The sequence below is a fragment of the Vicugna pacos genome, chromosome 6 (assembly GCF_048564905.1).
Source record: "Vicugna pacos chromosome 6, VicPac4, whole genome shotgun sequence".
Classification (NCBI taxonomy): Eukaryota; Metazoa; Chordata; class Mammalia; order Artiodactyla; family Camelidae; genus Vicugna; species Vicugna pacos.
The window spans coordinates 31,154,785-31,170,233 of NC_132992.1; the positions used below are offsets into that span (position 1 = coordinate 31,154,785).

At 54.7% G+C, this 15,449-nt stretch overlaps 2 protein-coding genes and 1 long non-coding RNA gene across 12 annotated transcripts in view; 2 read left to right on the forward strand and 1 right to left on the reverse strand.

Annotated features, from left to right (window-relative positions):
• Positions 1-32: 32 nt before the first annotated feature.
• On the reverse strand, positions 33-14,380 carry ZNF219 (zinc finger protein 219). 8 transcript variants are annotated; one of them, XM_072962782.1, is made up of 7 exons: positions 11,964-12,390; positions 11,619-11,691; positions 8,682-8,787; positions 3,502-3,593; positions 1,800-3,216; positions 1,349-1,480; positions 33-1,098 (listed from the first exon to the last, which is right to left on the reverse strand). In XM_072962782.1, the coding sequence occupies exons 4-7, from the start codon at positions 3,505-3,507 to the stop codon at positions 494-496; spliced, it is 2,160 nt and encodes a 719-aa protein (XP_072818883.1). In that variant the 5' UTR covers positions 3,508-3,593; positions 8,682-8,787; positions 11,619-11,691; positions 11,964-12,390; the 3' UTR covers positions 33-493. The 8 variants fall into 8 exon arrangements, with proteins under 8 accessions (XP_072818883.1, XP_072818880.1, XP_072818885.1 ...); XM_072962779.1 differs by having other exon boundaries at positions 1,800-3,593; XM_072962784.1 differs by lacking the exons at positions 8,682-8,787; positions 11,619-11,691; positions 11,964-12,390 and adding an exon at positions 14,170-14,380.
• On the forward strand, positions 10,925-12,890 carry TMEM253 (transmembrane protein 253). 2 transcript variants are annotated; one of them, XM_072962786.1, is made up of 6 exons: positions 10,925-11,048; positions 11,438-11,548; positions 11,642-11,698; positions 12,032-12,142; positions 12,253-12,420; positions 12,755-12,890. In XM_072962786.1, exons 1-6 carry the CDS (start codon positions 10,941-10,943, stop codon positions 12,833-12,835), a joined length of 636 nt encoding a protein of 211 aa, XP_072818887.1. In that variant the 5' UTR covers positions 10,925-10,940; the 3' UTR covers positions 12,836-12,890. The 2 variants fall into 2 exon arrangements, with proteins under 2 accessions (XP_072818887.1, XP_015107051.1); XM_015251565.3 differs by having other exon boundaries at positions 12,253-12,399; positions 12,755-12,889.
• LOC140696849 (uncharacterized) overlaps positions 12,890-15,449 on the forward strand; it is a 97,001-nt gene continuing 94,441 nt past the window's right edge. For both annotated transcript variants that reach the window (XR_012073422.1, XR_012073421.1), the window contains exon 1: positions 12,890-13,534. This is a non-coding gene — a long non-coding RNA (uncharacterized lncRNA). The remainder of the gene's footprint in view (positions 13,535-15,449) is intronic.

Consider the following 15,449-nt stretch of genomic DNA (forward strand, 5'->3'; position numbering starts at 1 on the left):
CAAGGACAGGACTTAGGCAGACAGACACAGTGCCCTGTGCCTCAAGACACCTGTTTATTGGGGACACAACTCTGTGACAGGGATGACAGGAATCGTACCAAAAATAGCGACGTCTACAGGGCCCCTGAAGGGGCTAGAAGGGTACAGTGCCCCCCACCCCCACCCATTGTACAAAAATAAACTTTCACGCCTATGGACCAGCAAAGACTGGCAGAGCCGCCCCTCAACAGGAACATTCCTCTCTGCTAGCCCTGGGACCCCGTTCTTTGATCCTCACCCCTGCCACTTCTAAGGCACTGTGACTCTCCCCTGGGCCGGGTGGGTACCGCCCGCCCACCCTCCTAACGCCCTCTGCCCCTCCACCTCTGGTCCACCTGGGGCTGGGATGTGGGTCCCACGCTGCCCCCTGCTGGCTGCTCTACCCAACTACCTCTAGCGTTCCCCGGCTCCTGCGGGGTAAACTCACTAAGCTAACGGCCCCTTAAAGGGCTCCCTACCTTTCTTGCCCCCCAAGCCCAGCCTCTCCTGATCTCAACAGCCCAGGCCCCTCCTCCCCTTCCTGTGGAGGACTGGGGGGGTTCTCTCCTGACGATGCTCGGGCATAGGGCGGGGATGCATCGGCCTGGGGCGGCCTGCGGCCCCTAGCCCTGCGGCTGTGGTGCACTTGCAGGTGCAAGGCCATGAGCTCGGGGGCTCCAGTGGCGAAGGGGCAGAAAAGGCATCGGTGGAGGGCCCCCCCCGGCCCAGCCTCACCTCCTGGCCCTGCCCGCAGGGACAGGTCCAGGGGTTCGGCCTCACCGCCTCGCCCGTTGCGCAGGGTCCTCCCAGGGCTGGAGGGCTTGCGACGGGACGCAGGCGCAGAGCCGCTTGAAGGAGGCCGGGGGCTCGCCGTGCCCTCCGCCCAGGTCGCAGGCTGCGGAGTCGGCTTGGCTCCCGAGGGCTGGGCCGAACCCCGTTGGGAAGGGGGCGGCGGCTCTGGGGGCGGCCCGGGGCCGGCCCCGCTCTTCTGCTCCCGGTGGTGGCGCTGCAGGTGATACTTGAGCGAGCCGGACTGCGTGCCCGCGTAGTCGCAGTGCGGACACTTGTAGGGGCGCTCGCCTGGAGAGGGGGGGGTGCGATAGGACCAGAGTCACCATCGGTGACCGCTCCAAGCCGCATTTCGCTCCATGTACAGACCGTCTCTGGACCAGGAAAAACAAAAACAAAAAACACCTCCAACCCCCTCTGATTTACTAAGAAGCGTTTCCCAACGATCTCATCTGGCCAGTCTGACGGCTGCGAACGTCATTCTCCCGGCCTTTTCCCGTAGCCCTCACCCCTCTTGCCACCCTGGAAGCTGCCCCCTCACCTGTGTGCACTCGCAGGTGCACTTTGAGGTGATGCGCTGAGCGGAATGATTTTCCGCAGAAGGGGCAATCCTTGCCAGTGGCACCCCGACCCCCTTCAGGCCGGCTCCCTCCAACTAAGAGGCCATTCTCTTCTGCAATACACACATTAAGAGAAGTCAGACAGACCCTTTGCCTTAGCCCTATCAAGGCCATGGGCCCTCACACCCACCACAGGATTGCTTCCCCTCGGGGCCCTGGAGGAAACAGTTATCTGTTTACGGGAACCTGAGGGATTGGATTTGTCGTGAGTTAAGCTCTGTTCGCAAAAGTTGGTAAAAACTCCGGGGGTTTAAAAGTGAGAAATGAGACAGGTCCTTTAAAAAAACAAAAAAAAGGAACAGGAGGGCAGTGGTGTCCTCAGGGTGGGCCCAGGATGTGGAAAACCTCTGAGAGAGGAGACCCCTTACGTACCCTGCGTGGTGGTGGTGGTGGACCTTGCCTGGGTCCCCGCAGCGGGCGCAGAGTGCCCTGGGCCCTCGCTTGGGCGCGGGGGCAGTGAGGCCAGAGGGCCCAGCGCCCTGTTCCGAGCCCAGGTCTCTTCCTCTGCATCCACCACCTCCTCTTCCTCGTCTGGTTCCTCCGCACGGTGCCGGCGAGCCCGGGCCGGGAGAGCAGAGGGGAGTGGGCGGAAGCCTCCAAAGCTGCGGCCAGCCCCAGGCTCAGCACCCTCACCATTGGGCCGGGTCTCGCCAGCTCGCAGGCTCAGGTAGCCCAGAAGGCTTGGAGGCTCACGGCGTTCAGCCGGGGTGGGCGCCGGGGCCAAGAGGAGCGCAGGGCCCAGGGGCTCATAGGCCAGCAGGCCCAGGTCAGGAGGCTGGGGGGCCCTGGCAGGCCCAGAACCAGGCCCCGGGGCACGCAGTGGACCAAGCTTGCTGGTGTGCACCTTCATGTGGTTCTTAAGGAACCAGGGCTCCTTGAAGCAGCGGCCACACACAGGACACGCATGATCAAAGGAGGCCTTGTGCTTGCGCATGTGACCCTTGAGAAACCAGGACTGTGTAAAGCTCTGGCCGCACACTTGACAGCGGAACTCCGGAGGCGCAGGGGGCTCCTCGGGAGCAGCAGGCGCGGGGGCGGGGGTTGCCTCACGTTCGGGCTCAGGCTCAGGGGGCTCAGGGACGGATCTGGGTTCAGGCTGGGGTGGAGGCTGAGGCTGGGGCGCAGCCGAGGTGGTCGCCAGGGGTCGCTCAGGAGCTCCGTGGGCCGTCAGGCTGTGGTGCAGCAGCTCCTCCTCCTGGCTGGAGCCGAAACTGCACAGGCCGCACTTCCAGGGCCTGTGCAGAATGTGCAGGTGGCGTTCGCGCTCGGCCGCGGTGCGAAACTTGCCCTTGCAAAAGGGGCAACGGAAGGCGGACGAAGATGGAGCCTGGGGCCGCGCCAGGCCCTCAGTGGCAGGAGTGGCCGGCAGGCCCCCTGAGCTTCGGGGTCTCCCCAGCCGGGCCTCCCGCAGTAGGGCGCGCTCCTCCAACTCCAGCAACAGGCGCGCGGCAGGGCTACGCGGGCGCTCGGGCTGGTGCGTGCGCAGGTGCGAGCGCAGCAGGGCCCGCTGCGCCGCGCGGTGGCCGCAGTGCGGGCACTGGAAGGCCTGGGCGCCTGGGTGCGCCCGCAGGTGCAAAGCCAGGATGGAGTTGAAGCGGAAGCGCTTCCCACATACAGGACAGGGGAAGCGCCGTTCGCCTGCGCGACTCTCAGACCAGCCCACTGCTCCCATTCCCGGAGACCCGGCGCTCACGCCTGGCCCGTTGGAATAGCGCTGCAGATCCAGTTCGCCGTCGAAGGCCGGTGGCGACGGCGCTAGGTGGCCGCCCGGGGCGCGGGGACGTGAGCCCTGGGGAGAAAGATGTGAGTAGAGCAAAGAGTGGAGAAGGGAGGGCTGTAGGGGAAGCCTGGACATGGAGGGCCAGAGGAACCCGAGGGAGGGTGAGCTGGGGCCTGAACCAGGAACACCGGGAGCCCTTCCCACTAACCTCGGGGAAGTTGGGGGACGAATGGGAATTGAGCCTCTGGGGCAATGGAAATAATTTCTAATAATGGAAGGCCAGAGAGAGAGAGAGAGGTAGGGAGGGGAGGCAGTATACAGGTACTTGCAGATTCAGGCCAGAGCTTCACTCACCTCCATGGACCCCCTTCACATTCTTTGGTTCTGGGGAGTGCAGGGAAGAGGAGGAGGAAAAGCTGCTAGTGAAGGCAACAGGTGCTGAAGAGCTAAAGCAAGAGAGACAGATTTTGAGGAAAAGATGAGCCCTGATTTTCAGCAGTGGAGTCACCCCCAACACCAGACTCAGTACCCTAAAACCTAGCCTTTCTCCTTCCTTACATCCTGAGACAGGAGGGAGCTGCTGTCTTCAAAACTAGTATTCCTTGATTTGCTCACACTGCCCCCGTTAACCCAGATTTCTTCCCCTAAATTACTCGTTTTAAATGCCTTGTCCAGAACAAGTACCATCATCACCCCCCATTCCCAACGCCCCCACCCTCTGGTGGTGGAGGAGACCATCACAGTATGCCCCTTTCTCATTTAGGCTGGGCTGTGCAGCTTGATGAGCAAACAGGGTGGGCTTGCCAAGCTCCCCAGTTATCCATGTGGGACCAGTTGCTCTCAGACCCCTAACTGACCAGCCAGCCAAACAATCTTCCAGACTCCACAGTTCTTCCTTCTGCCTTTACCCTGTCTTTCTGTCTTTCCCCCTTATTCTTCCTCCCTCCGCCTGGATTCCTGATCCATTCATTTCCATTCATTACAGAGACTCATTCATGCATGGGAGAGCAACACCTCCCAGCAGCAGAGTCTGGAGACAGACAGAGGGGGAGGGGCATGAAGGGGGAGAGAGCCAGAAGGAGAGGGAATGGAGAGAGAGTTGGGGGAGGAGTGGAAGTTAAGGGGCGCTGCTGGCCTGGGGAAGGGGTTAAAAACTGCAAATACCGAATAGGATTCATCCCCGTGTTTCAAACCTTGAAGCCTGCAGTTTGATGGGGCATCTCAGCCCCTTTGTCCAGGGCTGTTCCGAAGCAGGCTTTCCTCCTCTCTGCAGGGGAGAGGCTCCCTCACACAAGAGGAGGATTACACTGGCTCTGAGCTCAAGAGGCTGGAGTGAGGGACGGGGGGCGGGGCTGGGCCATCTGCACAGATAGGGGCTCAGCACATGCTCTGAGCAGAAAAGGGTTAAAATTCTCCAGGCTAAAATTCCCTGGGCCTGGGATGTGCAGAGCTCCAGTTCTGAGGAAAGAGAAGAGCACTGAGAGGAAGAGGACTGGGGGGGGGGTGGATCTCCTGATTGTAAGCTGCAGAGGAGGTTAGCGTTAGGACTTAGAAGCAACCCCAAAATTAAGAATCATGGAAACAGGCCTAGGAGAATGACCAGAAGTCGTCCAGTCTCCCCTCTTGCTTACATATAGAATTGTATTTGGACAAATGTGGGCCTATGTTTTTTTCGCCTGAGATAGAAGGAATATTTGAGATATAAAGAACTTCCTTACAATAGGCATTCTGAAACTGAAATAGGTTACTGAGAAAGAAAAGGACTCAGCATTACTTTGCTTAAGGATCTTTAATAGAAGAAAACTGAGCCAAGAGTCAGCCTTGCAATGAGAAAAGGCTCTCAAGGTCCAAGGCTTCTTTAATTTTTGACATTTTGTAGATAGAATAAGGCTCCATGAAGGGACACGTACCTGTTACATGTGGTATCTGGCTTATGGGAATTTTATTAACAGGAGATTAACAAAATGTCTTTGTCCAAGGGTCACTAAACAACCTCCACCACCCCTTTTAATCTGTATTTCTGTAGCTCCAAATTAAGGCATCCACCCTCATTTTATGGATCCTCCAAATAAATCCCTTTCCTGGGACCAAGAGCCTAGCCGGCCTCACTGAGTAGGATCAGAAAGGTGAACTAGAGTAGGACTGAGGAGTGCAAGACTACTGTGGGCCCAGTTAGACCAGTAATAGACCTGCAACCTTCAGTAAATCACTTAACCTCCCAGTTTACTCATCCATAAAATAAAGGGGTTGGACTAATTTATACTGACGGTCCCTTCCAGTTCAAAAGTTTTGTGGTTCTGAGTCATAGGACTCTTCTGGACCCCAGAGAGATGTTAAAACAAATGGTCATTCCTTCAGTACCATGGAGAGTGCAGTGGGCTACCAGAGGAGCCACTTTGGCCACCTTAGTACCACTGATAGAGCTATGAAATGCTAGAGGGGCCACGCTTGCCATTTTAGCACTATAAGGCACTGAGAAAAGCTGGAGGATTTTTTTTAAATTCCTATCTGGGAACCACAGAGGGGGGAAAAAAACAGTGGTACCAGAGGGATTATTTTGGCCTTTTGGATGTCACTGAAAATAGACGTAATAGAAAATAGATGTAACTAGAAGAATTTTAATTAGCTATAAGAAGTGTCCTGACAGTTACAGTTTGTACATCCTGGAATGAGTTACTGAGGCATCGTATTTGGGTCCATCACATTCTGTTGCTCTCCTGGGGATTCCCGGAACATCCTGGTGTACAGCCAATCTGGTATATTCAGAGGAAGCAGATGGTGGGGGAGGAGGGGGGAGGCTGGGAATACTGCATGGTCATAGCTGACTAACCTATGGGCACATACTCAGATTCTGAGAAGATTCTAGGGCCCCTAAAACTACTTATAGGATAGTAAACAAAATACCTCATGGGAGGCTGACCTCATATCCGAGGCAAGCAAGAAGGAATTGGGCAAAGCTTCCGCCCCCAAAAACAAAACAAAAACAAAAAACCTGCTTTGCACATAGCAGTTTCCAGGATGGAAATACAGTGATATACAAGAAGGCCCAAATTGCAGCTGAATTCCTGGGCAGGGAAAGTTTCCCCAGAGGGTGGTCTCAAATCAACAAAACACACTGATAGACCCCCTAGGCCCAGTCAAGATCTCCTGAATCATCACACCAAACCAGGTCCCAAGCACCTTATCCCATGAGTTTTTCGCAATAGGAGAAAGCACTGCCAGAACCCCAGATTTTACGAACTGACCTGGAACCCAGGTCAGGCACATACTGCCTGTGGGCAATAATCACAGTTTTCTGTAGTCAGGCCCTAAACACCATCCACGAGACTTAGCCAGACAGTAGTAATGACCTACTTTCCACCCCCACTGGGAATCAAGGGTTATCTTGCCCTTATTTGGGTTCTATAGGGATGCAAGGCCAAGGATAGGGATCTGAAATCTTTCCAAAACAACAGGCCAATTCCTTTTATGTGCTAGGAGAGCTGGTGGGAAAGGGGGTGTGGACCATTAAACCTTACTGAGTAGGGACGGTTGGAAGGGTTGGTGAGAAGACTCTTAGAAACAACAGGGTCAGGTATATAGAAACATCTGCTGCCTGGAGGATCACAAAGACTGCCCCTCAAGGCTTGTGGTTCAGAAGTTTTTAGTGTCAAAGTGTACGGGGCAAGGACTCAGGACTTCTGAAGTACAGTTATGACTAGGCCTGTCTCTGGTTTTCTCTAATATTTGATGTTTTCCCCTTTGAGAATCCTTACACCTTCCAAGTCCGCTAATACTGTGATTAACGTTGCATTAGATGGGGTTAAAAGGAAAGGGAGTTCCTTAGGTGGTCTACAGTCAAGACCACCTTTATCACACAGACATGCCAGTAGCTCACTTTTATGATCTTTTCTCCACGGCCCTCTGAACCTCACTGCTTAGGTGGCTCCCCCAAACTGGCCCCACTGCACAGCTTGCCCACTTTTTAGATTGAGTTCTTGGTAAAGCTTCCTCCCCTTCATTCTGACTGTCCAGAGTTGGGGTCACAGACCTCGTCATGGACTCCAAATGTACAGCATGTGAAAGGAAGGTTCACCTGCTCACCTACTGCAACCCAACCATGGTGAATCTATCCCAGAGGTATGTCCCAACTTGACCCCTCTTCTGAAAGTTCTAGAGGACCTGGATTTGGGGGAGGGGGTATATAGCCAGCCCTAAGCTCCCTTAGCTGGAGCTGACCCTAGAAAGGTCAGAGTCTTAGCACCATATGGGCCTCAGTTCTCCGAATAGGGGGTAGAGAGTTGGGTAGGAGAGCCTCTGGGAAAATCTCCCTCCCAGAAGTAAGCTGGCAAGTAGGACAAGACCTTTGATCCTGAACAAGAGGTTCTTCCAGCAGCACCCCAAACCTCTCCCGGGGAAGATAAACCAGGAAGATGATGGGGGGCAGGGTTAGGAGATTGGGAGGCCAGGGCTCAGCTACCCGGGCCGGGAGAACAAAAGCTGAGTTGCAGCCGCCTCCGCTGCTGCCGCCGGCCGAGCTCTTTGTGACACTTTGTTTGGGACGCAGAGAGGGAAGCACCCCCCATCCTCTCCCCTCCCCCACCCCCGCTCCCGGAGAGTTTGGGTCCCTTCCCCCTCCTCCATCAGCCCTACCTGGGCCGGGGGGCACTCATCCACTCGGGCTCCCAGCTTGGCCGCCCCGCACCCCTACGCCCCTCGCGCCCTGCCTTCGGGCCCCTACAAAGACGCCCGCCGGCACCCCCCACGCTGGCCTTTCCCCTTTGGTGTCCGCTTTCCCGGCTCCCCCACCTGCCCCCGCTCCCTCGAGGCCCCCCTAGCTTTCCAGGCTTCCTTGGCCGCCGCCCCCACCCCGCCCCCCCAGGAGCTCTGGGCGAAGTTTGCTTGGGGCCGAGCCGGCGCCCCTCCCCCGCCCCCGCCCCCTGCACCTGCTCCGAGCCGGGCGCGCGCAGCGGGCCCCCCCTCCGGGAGGGGGGGCGGGGGCCGGGGGCGGGGGCCGGGTGGCGGAGGGGGGGCCAGGAGTGGGGGGAGCGGCTACTCACGAGCCCCGGGCGGGCGGCGGCGGCGCGGGCGGCGGCGGCGGCGGCGGGCGGCGGGCCGGCGGCGCGGGCGTCAGCGTTACGTGGGGCCGGGGGAGATGCGCCGGGCCCCGGCCCCCCCGCCCCCGGCCCGGCCCCCGCCCCCTCCCCGGTCCCCCGCCCCCGGCCCTGGCCCGCATTGTGTGCGGCGGGAGGCGGCCCGGCCATTAGCATGCGGGGGGCGGCGCGGCGGGGCTGGGAGCCGCGCGGGAGCGGGAGCGGGGCTCTGGCTCCGGGGACAGGGAGCTGGGGACCCCGGGAGCCGCGAGAGGCGGCCGCCAGGGGCGGGGTGCGGGCGGTTTGGAGACGGGGGGCGCTGTCGGAGGGAGGGAGGGAGGGAGCGGGGGTGGGGCGCACAGATGATTCCAACAGGAGACTGGAAGAGATTTTGAAAGGTCATCTCGTCCTTCCCCCAGCCTCCAAGCAGGACTGCCCCTCCCACCCTAAACCCGGACATACCAGGGAAGGAGCTGGCTCTGCCGCTCTTTCTGCCCCAACATGCACAGACTCGGGAAGTTCTTCCTGGGGTTTTATCTCAAAGCCTCTCCCGAACAATTTTCTGTCTCTTTTGGGGGAGGAGGAGGGGCGATTATAGAGATAGTTAATGTCTGCCGTATAAGAAACATTATTAAAGTTACTCTTCGGTCCTTCCTGTTCTTGATAAACAATTCCTGCTCCTTCCTCTCGAATTCTATTTTCCATTCCTTAAGTCACTTTAATGGCTCTTCAATACAACAAATATTTACTGAGTGCTTACTAAGTACCAGGCGCTCTGCTCAGCGCCGGGAGGGATGAACCCAGGAGGAGAATGTAGTGCCCTCCCTGGAGGAGACTGTAATCTAGACAGGGGCTACAAATTTGTAAGTAGTGTACTTAGATTTAATCAATATTTACCGAATGCCTGTTTACACATTTAATAGTATGTAATCCTTAAAATAACACTGAAATATAATTAGTCTGCATTTACAGGTAAGGAAAATGAGGCCAAAGAGTCTCTTTCCACTGGCCTACCATTCCAGGGATCCTCAGTGCAAGTCCAGCATCTCACAATCAGGCCATTGCCACCAAAATTAATGCACATAGGGATCGAGGACGGAGTAGACAGACAACAGTTCTCAGGATTCCTTTAAATGTGATCCCCACTCCCCAGGAAAGAGTGGGCACAATGCTTCAATGAGTGTTGGCCCAGCACTGAGCAGGGCAGAAGTGGCTTACAAAGAAGGCCACTTTATCTCCCAGGACCTTGCCTCCTAGTACTAAGTCCTGGGGGTCTTCTGGTTCAGTCTTCTTCTGTCATCAAATAATAATGACAATGATAATAGCCACGAACATTTATTGAGCATGTATTGGCCATGTGCTGGGCTGAACTGGTTCATATGCATTTTCTCTCTTAATACTTACAGCAACCCGTTGAGGTCGGTATTAACTTCCCTTTAATGATAAGGAAACAGATAGATTAAATAACTTGCCCAAGGTCACCCAGGTAGATCTGGGATTTGAACATAGGTCTGGTTGCCTCCAGACCTCAGGCTCTGCACCAAGATGGGCCGTTCCTATTTTTGATCTACAAAGTATATCTTTGGGCCCAGGTGGTTCTGCTTCTTATTGTGGTAATAAATGACCCCAGTTTCGCTTCTGAATAAGCCTTTTAGTATACAGGCATCAGGCACATCGGTATGACCTCATAGCACCATTAATTGTTATTATGCACCCTCCTTGAGTCAACAACCCTTCAAGTCATTTCATTAGTCCCCTTTTATCACTCAGTTTGAACAAACTGAGGTTCCAATTGGTAGAATAATATCCAAGGTCACACAGCTTGGAAAGTGGCAGAGCTGAGAGTCTAGTCCAGGTCAGCCTGGCTACAAGGCAACTTCTGTCTCTCAAAAATATTGTTGGAACAGTGTCCTCCCCAAGACTGACCATTTAAGGACCATCTTCTACACATGGCTAGCTGCAGGTTATCACTGAGTCAAAAACAATCCCCACTATAAATAGAGCTCTCCATCCACTTAGTCAGTGTCCGATCCAGAGTAAATCCTTCAAGAAAAGAATGAGAGAAGAGAAACTGTCCAGAAAGTGACAGACAGGAAGTCAGATCTTGGCTGGTCTTGGGACAAAGCTTCAAGTGGTAATGACAGGGGACCAATGCAGACAGTAATGTGGGATTTTCGAAAGGAACAGCAAGTAATTTGAGGAAGCCCCCACAAAGGAGAAAGATTAGATGGAAATAGCAGGGGAATGGGGCCCAGGGTGGTAGTGTCCATCAGATGAGGTGAGTGATCAGAAGAGGAACCTGGCATGGACAGAGATGGGGGCAATAGGAATTGGGAACAGAATGAGATAGGGCTGGGTGTCTTGTGGAGTGAACTGAGGCTGGTGTCTACCCACCGCCACTCCCTAGATCCTTAGGCCCTCATAGGGACCTTTGCCCCACCACACCCCAGTTCTGATAGCTTGTCTCTGCCAGGACAAGTCTGCCGTCTGCTCTGAGCTACCAGGCCCAACCAGGAGCTCAGGCCCAGCTGGGACCCATCCCTTTGGAGCAGCCGCTTCAGACTAGGTAGGTGTGAGGCCCTGAGCCTCAACTCCCTGGATTTTGGGAGTGGGCAGAGGGGCAGCTGAAAGAGATGTAGCAGCATGTCCTGTCTCCTGATAGGTGCCATAATGCGTTTTTCCTAGGCTAGGAAGCACCGAGTCCTAGTGGTCAAGGGAGCCATGGAGGAGAGAGCTGGTCAGCAAGAGCAAGAAAGACCCAGCCTTCGTCTGGAAAGGCTACAGCACTGGGCGAGGCATAGGCAGAGTGGGCACCTCTTGGTGCTGGCGGTGAGGCCAGGCTGCCCCACCCCAAGCTTCAGCATCTTCACTTGTACCCCAATTCAATCCACCCATGTTTAGTAAGCACCTAGCCTGCGGCTGAAATTGTGCTAGGCTCTGAGTGGGAGGAGGGTGGAGGAAGCATAGAATAAACAGGGCAAGACCCTTAATCTCCAAGTAGCTTCCATCATGTGGGGTAAACATGTAGGTAAGTAACTAAACTACAACATAAGCAGACAAAATTTAAATGATATCTCCTTCTTTCATTGCCCTTGGTTGACTACTTTTGGCCACTACACATCCCTCCCAATCGCTGATCTCTGGGAGAGGCAGGGGTTGGGAGGAAGGAAGGGAATTCCTGACAGTTCTCCTTCAACTGCCGTGCATCCGGCCTCCAGGTGAGCCAGCTATGGCTGGCAGTGGCTGTGGTGCCCTTTGCTATCTCAGTTGCCTGCCTGAACTCTGCATGTCATGTGGCCACAGCACTGCCACTTGGACCTGGACTATTTGTAAGAACCACCATATGGGAGGGTGGATGGAAGGTCCTGGGGGCCCCTCCCTAATGGGCCCAGAGCTCACCGATTGCCTTTCTCACCATTCAGGGTCTCCTCACTGGGATTGTTACCCTTGAGCTGCGCAGAGCACCCCGCCTCTGGAAGGTGAGAGGGGAAGAGGATGCAGTTCTATTCTCCCACCCCCACAAACACACACACACATACACATACATACACACACATACACACAGCACACACGCACACAGGCATGCTCTCCTCTGCCCAGGAAGTGGCTAACTGTTGAGTAATTGTGTCAGCTCTCTGCCTCTAATTGGCCTAAAAGACTGAGGAGGGAAAACAAGAAGTTTAGAGGGCTGATGGCCCTGTTTGGAGGTGGAGGAACAGGAGCTGAGTTTTGTTTTCAGCTAACCTGCAGGTGGGGCTTGGGGTTGTAGTGAGTCCCCTGGGCTGGGCAGGGCTGAACCGGCTCACTGGCAGGTGCAGGCCATGATGATATTCAACACCTTCAATCTGATCTTGGGCTTCATTGCACTGATGGTCGAGGTGCTGAAGACAGCCTTGATGTCTTCCCCAGCTGTCCCCTCCCAGGTAGGAGTGAATAAAGAAGGTGGGAGGAGGAGGAGGCAAGAGGAGGGGAAAAGGTAGGGGCAAATAGGTGCAGGGTCCCCTGCAGCATCCTCAGCCCTGTCTACCTACAGCTAGCCGGCTTGCTGGTGATGGAGCTCAGCGCTGAGGCGTTCACCCTAGGTGGAGTGCTGGTCTCAGCATACTCCCTGTTCCTGTTGAGCCAGAGGAAGCCAGGATGCTGCAGGAGCCAGAGTCTGCACTACCAGGAGCTGCAGGAGGTATTGAGGGCAGGAAGGAAAGTATGAAGGAGCTAATTAGCAGCTCATTTTTTTCATTGGCTATCCTGATCTGTGGTACTTAAGGGAAATCAACGAGGGTGGGAAGGAAGTGGTCCTAGGCTGAAACTGGTTTTCTGGATTTGGACATTTCTCCCCTAGTAGTGTGTAAGAGGGAGTTAGGTATCTAAATGGTTGGGAATAGAAATTTGGGAGAGCATTAGGAATATGCCTAAATATTGGAAGGGCTATGGGAACATGAGAAAAAAAAAAAAAAACAGAAGTAAGCTGCATCTGTCTAGGATTCCTGCTTTCTCACCCCTACAGTTTGCTCCCCTCACACCTGTCTGGTTTTCAGGGTCTCTCGGAGTTGGAAGAAGTTCCTGATTTAGAGAATGGTCCCACGGCAGCTAGCACAGCAGACAGAACAAATGAGTGAGCTGGCAAGGAGAAGCAGACAGGTGCTGCTCTCCTACCCGACGGGCGCCTTCTCCAGACCCTCCTGCACCCCATCCCACCGAACTTAAAACTAGATGGAGTCCCTTGAGACCTACATGAAGTCTGGTGAAGTGCCTTCCGTTTCCACTCAGAGTAGGCCCCTGTCTCTTCTCTTTCCTGCTGGGGAAAACAATGCCTAGACCTAGTCTTCCATCACCTCACTGCCCCGAAAATCTGCCCGCCTGGAGGACACCTTAAACCAGCATTCACCTAGACCCATTTCCTCCCTTCCAGCCTTCCTCTCCTTCCCGACTGCCTCCCCATACAGCTTCACATCCGCCTCATCTCACTATTTCCACAATTTCCACCTTTCACAATCCCATCCACTCCAAGCCCGGGTTCCCGTACACGCCCACCCTCTGAAATCAATTCACAGGTGCCTTGGTTCTCTCCTTTCGATCCGGTTCCTTTCTACTCTAACGGAGACTACAAGTCCCAGGATGCCCCGCTGTCCCCCGTGGCCTGCTGGGAAATAAAGAGCCTTCCCTCCGCGGTGGGGGCGCTATTCATCGGCTGAGTGACGCGAGGCACTGGAAGTCGGGGCCTAGCCGAGAGTTTCCTCGGACGCGACCACTGGCCCCGCGAGCAGGGAGGAGCTGGGCGGGCTATTCTACGCGGGGGCGCCACCACCCCAACCTCGGTAACTGGGTGCTGACTGTGGGTCCACATTCCTCCTCTGGCAGCTTCGGAGACGGGCAGGGGCTGAGGGCTGGCCCTCGGCAGAGGTGGGGTTTCCCAGATGCTGTCGCCGTACCCCCTCCCACAGTGCCCCGGTCCAAAGTCCTGAGACTTGGAGCGCGCGCGAGAAAGGGGTTGGAGATGATGAGTCAGAAGCCCAGGGCCCTTCTCATCCCCCTCCCCTGGGGCCTGGGCGCCCGAGGAGGCCGGGCTGGTCAGGCTGATGGGTGGATGGGGCAGGAAGAGGGAGGGACGTGGCGACCCGACCTAAGGCTTTCCCGCCTCTTGGGAGCACGCCGGTGTAACGAGCCCGCGTTGCCGCCACCCTTTCTCTCCAAGGCGGGAGCGGGACTGCGCAGGCTCAGCCTTTTGGCAGCCCCACCGACCTTTGATCCCAGCTGCGGTAGGGTTGCTGAAGCTGTGGTTGCGCTCAACCCCCACCGTTTGTGACCTTTGCAAGTGTGCAAAGATGACAAGATGGGGTGGGCTTGAGAAAAGCCCAGGAAAACTGGGACACCCAACAGCACCAGCCGGACAGCTTACTAGCCGCTAAAGGAACTACAAATTGACCAGAGCTGGAGTACTAATAGAACTCACCCCAAATTCACATAGTGCCCAGGATGGGTGTGCGCCTCACACTCATTTTTGTTCCCACTTGAGAAGGCTTCTTTCCCTAGAGAATGCTGCTTCTCCGGGCTTAGCCAAGCCCAGGCACCAGTGAGGAAAGAGCGCAGCCTGGCTGCCTTGCCCTGACATTGCAGTGGCGCCAGTGGCGGCTCTTTTCTGTTTGTGACACCTTGGGAGTGGTAATAGCCGCCCTATGACAAGATTGTGTGAGTATTAGTGGGTGGGGACAGTGCTGGGATTAGGCTCTGGAATGGAGAAAACAAGATCTGGGCCTCCCCTTCTCCTCCTCCCAGTCTTAAGTGCCAGAATAATGGAGAGCTCTTGAGTGAAGGTCTCAAAATAATTTTCTTCAGAATCAGAAGCTGGTAGTAAATAAGGAAGCTGAGGGTAAAAATCAACAGTTCATTTCCACTGTCTTCCAGATAGGAGCAACAGCTTTTAGTGATATAATCAGAAGTCTGGAAATTGCATTTTAGTTCTTGGAGATGTTCAGTCACCTTGCAAATGAACCTTGTATCAAGGTTAGGCTAGGTTATGTTGTGGTAACTGCCAAAATCTCAACGGCTTACAACCACAAAGGTTTCTCTCTCACACTACATGTCTAGAGTAGTCTGGCTGGATGCTCTGCACATTTTAAGTTATTCAGGTACCCGAGCCCATGGAGTGCCACCATTTTGAGATCCTGCCATGTCACCACGAGACTAGCCATCACCACCTGCCCCCATTGTGAAGTAAGCATGAAGAATTGTTCATGGGTTCTTAAATGCTTCTGCCTCAGAGGGACTCATATCACTTCCACTCACACTTAATTGGCCAAAGCAAATCATATAGCCACACCCAACTTCTAGATGGTTAGAAGGGCAATCTTTTCATATGCCTAGAAGGGGAAGGGAAGCAGAAATCCTTCATTTAAATAAAAAAAAAGGACATAATAATTTGAAGTGATTCCTGAACAGTTTAGCAGTTAGAATTCATCTGTTCCTGCAGTTATGTCCATATTTACTTCTTTGGGTTTGTTCCATGAAGAAATGAAGTTCTTAATAGAAACCTTTCCCCCCAAAATAACAAGACTGGGAGTCAGGAAGTCGAGACTCTGGTTTTGTAGTGTAAATTTGGGCAAGTCAGACTCCTCTGACCTACATTTTGTTTAAATGGGGATTATAATCATAGTATTTACTCTCTCTACCTTACTGGAGTACCAAGGCTCAAATAAAATCACACATGAAAAAATACTTTAAAACTATAAAGCA

Excerpts from the sequence above, each read along its gene's own strand:
- ZNF219 (XM_072962779.1), bottom strand. The coding sequence starts at position 3,282 with ATGTCCAGGCTTCCCCTACAGCCCTCCCTTCTCCACTCTTTGCTCTAC. Across the intron at positions 1,481-1,799 it reads CACCACCACCACCACGCAGG|AAGAGAATGGCCTCTTAGTT; the intron begins GTACGTAAGGGG and ends TGTGTATTGCAG. Across the intron at positions 1,099-1,348 it reads GCACCTGCGAGTGCACACAG|GCGAGCGCCCCTACAAGTGT; the intron begins GTGAGGGGGCAG and ends CCCCCTCTCCAG.
- TMEM253 (XM_072962786.1), top strand. The coding sequence starts at position 10,941 with ATGGAGGAGAGAGCTGGTCAGCAAGAGCAAGAAAGACCCAGCCTTCGT. Across the intron at positions 11,699-12,031 it reads GAGCACCCCGCCTCTGGAAG|GTGCAGGCCATGATGATATT; the intron begins GTGAGAGGGGAA and ends GCTCACTGGCAG. Across the intron at positions 12,143-12,252 it reads CCCCAGCTGTCCCCTCCCAG|CTAGCCGGCTTGCTGGTGAT; the intron begins GTAGGAGTGAAT and ends GTCTACCTACAG.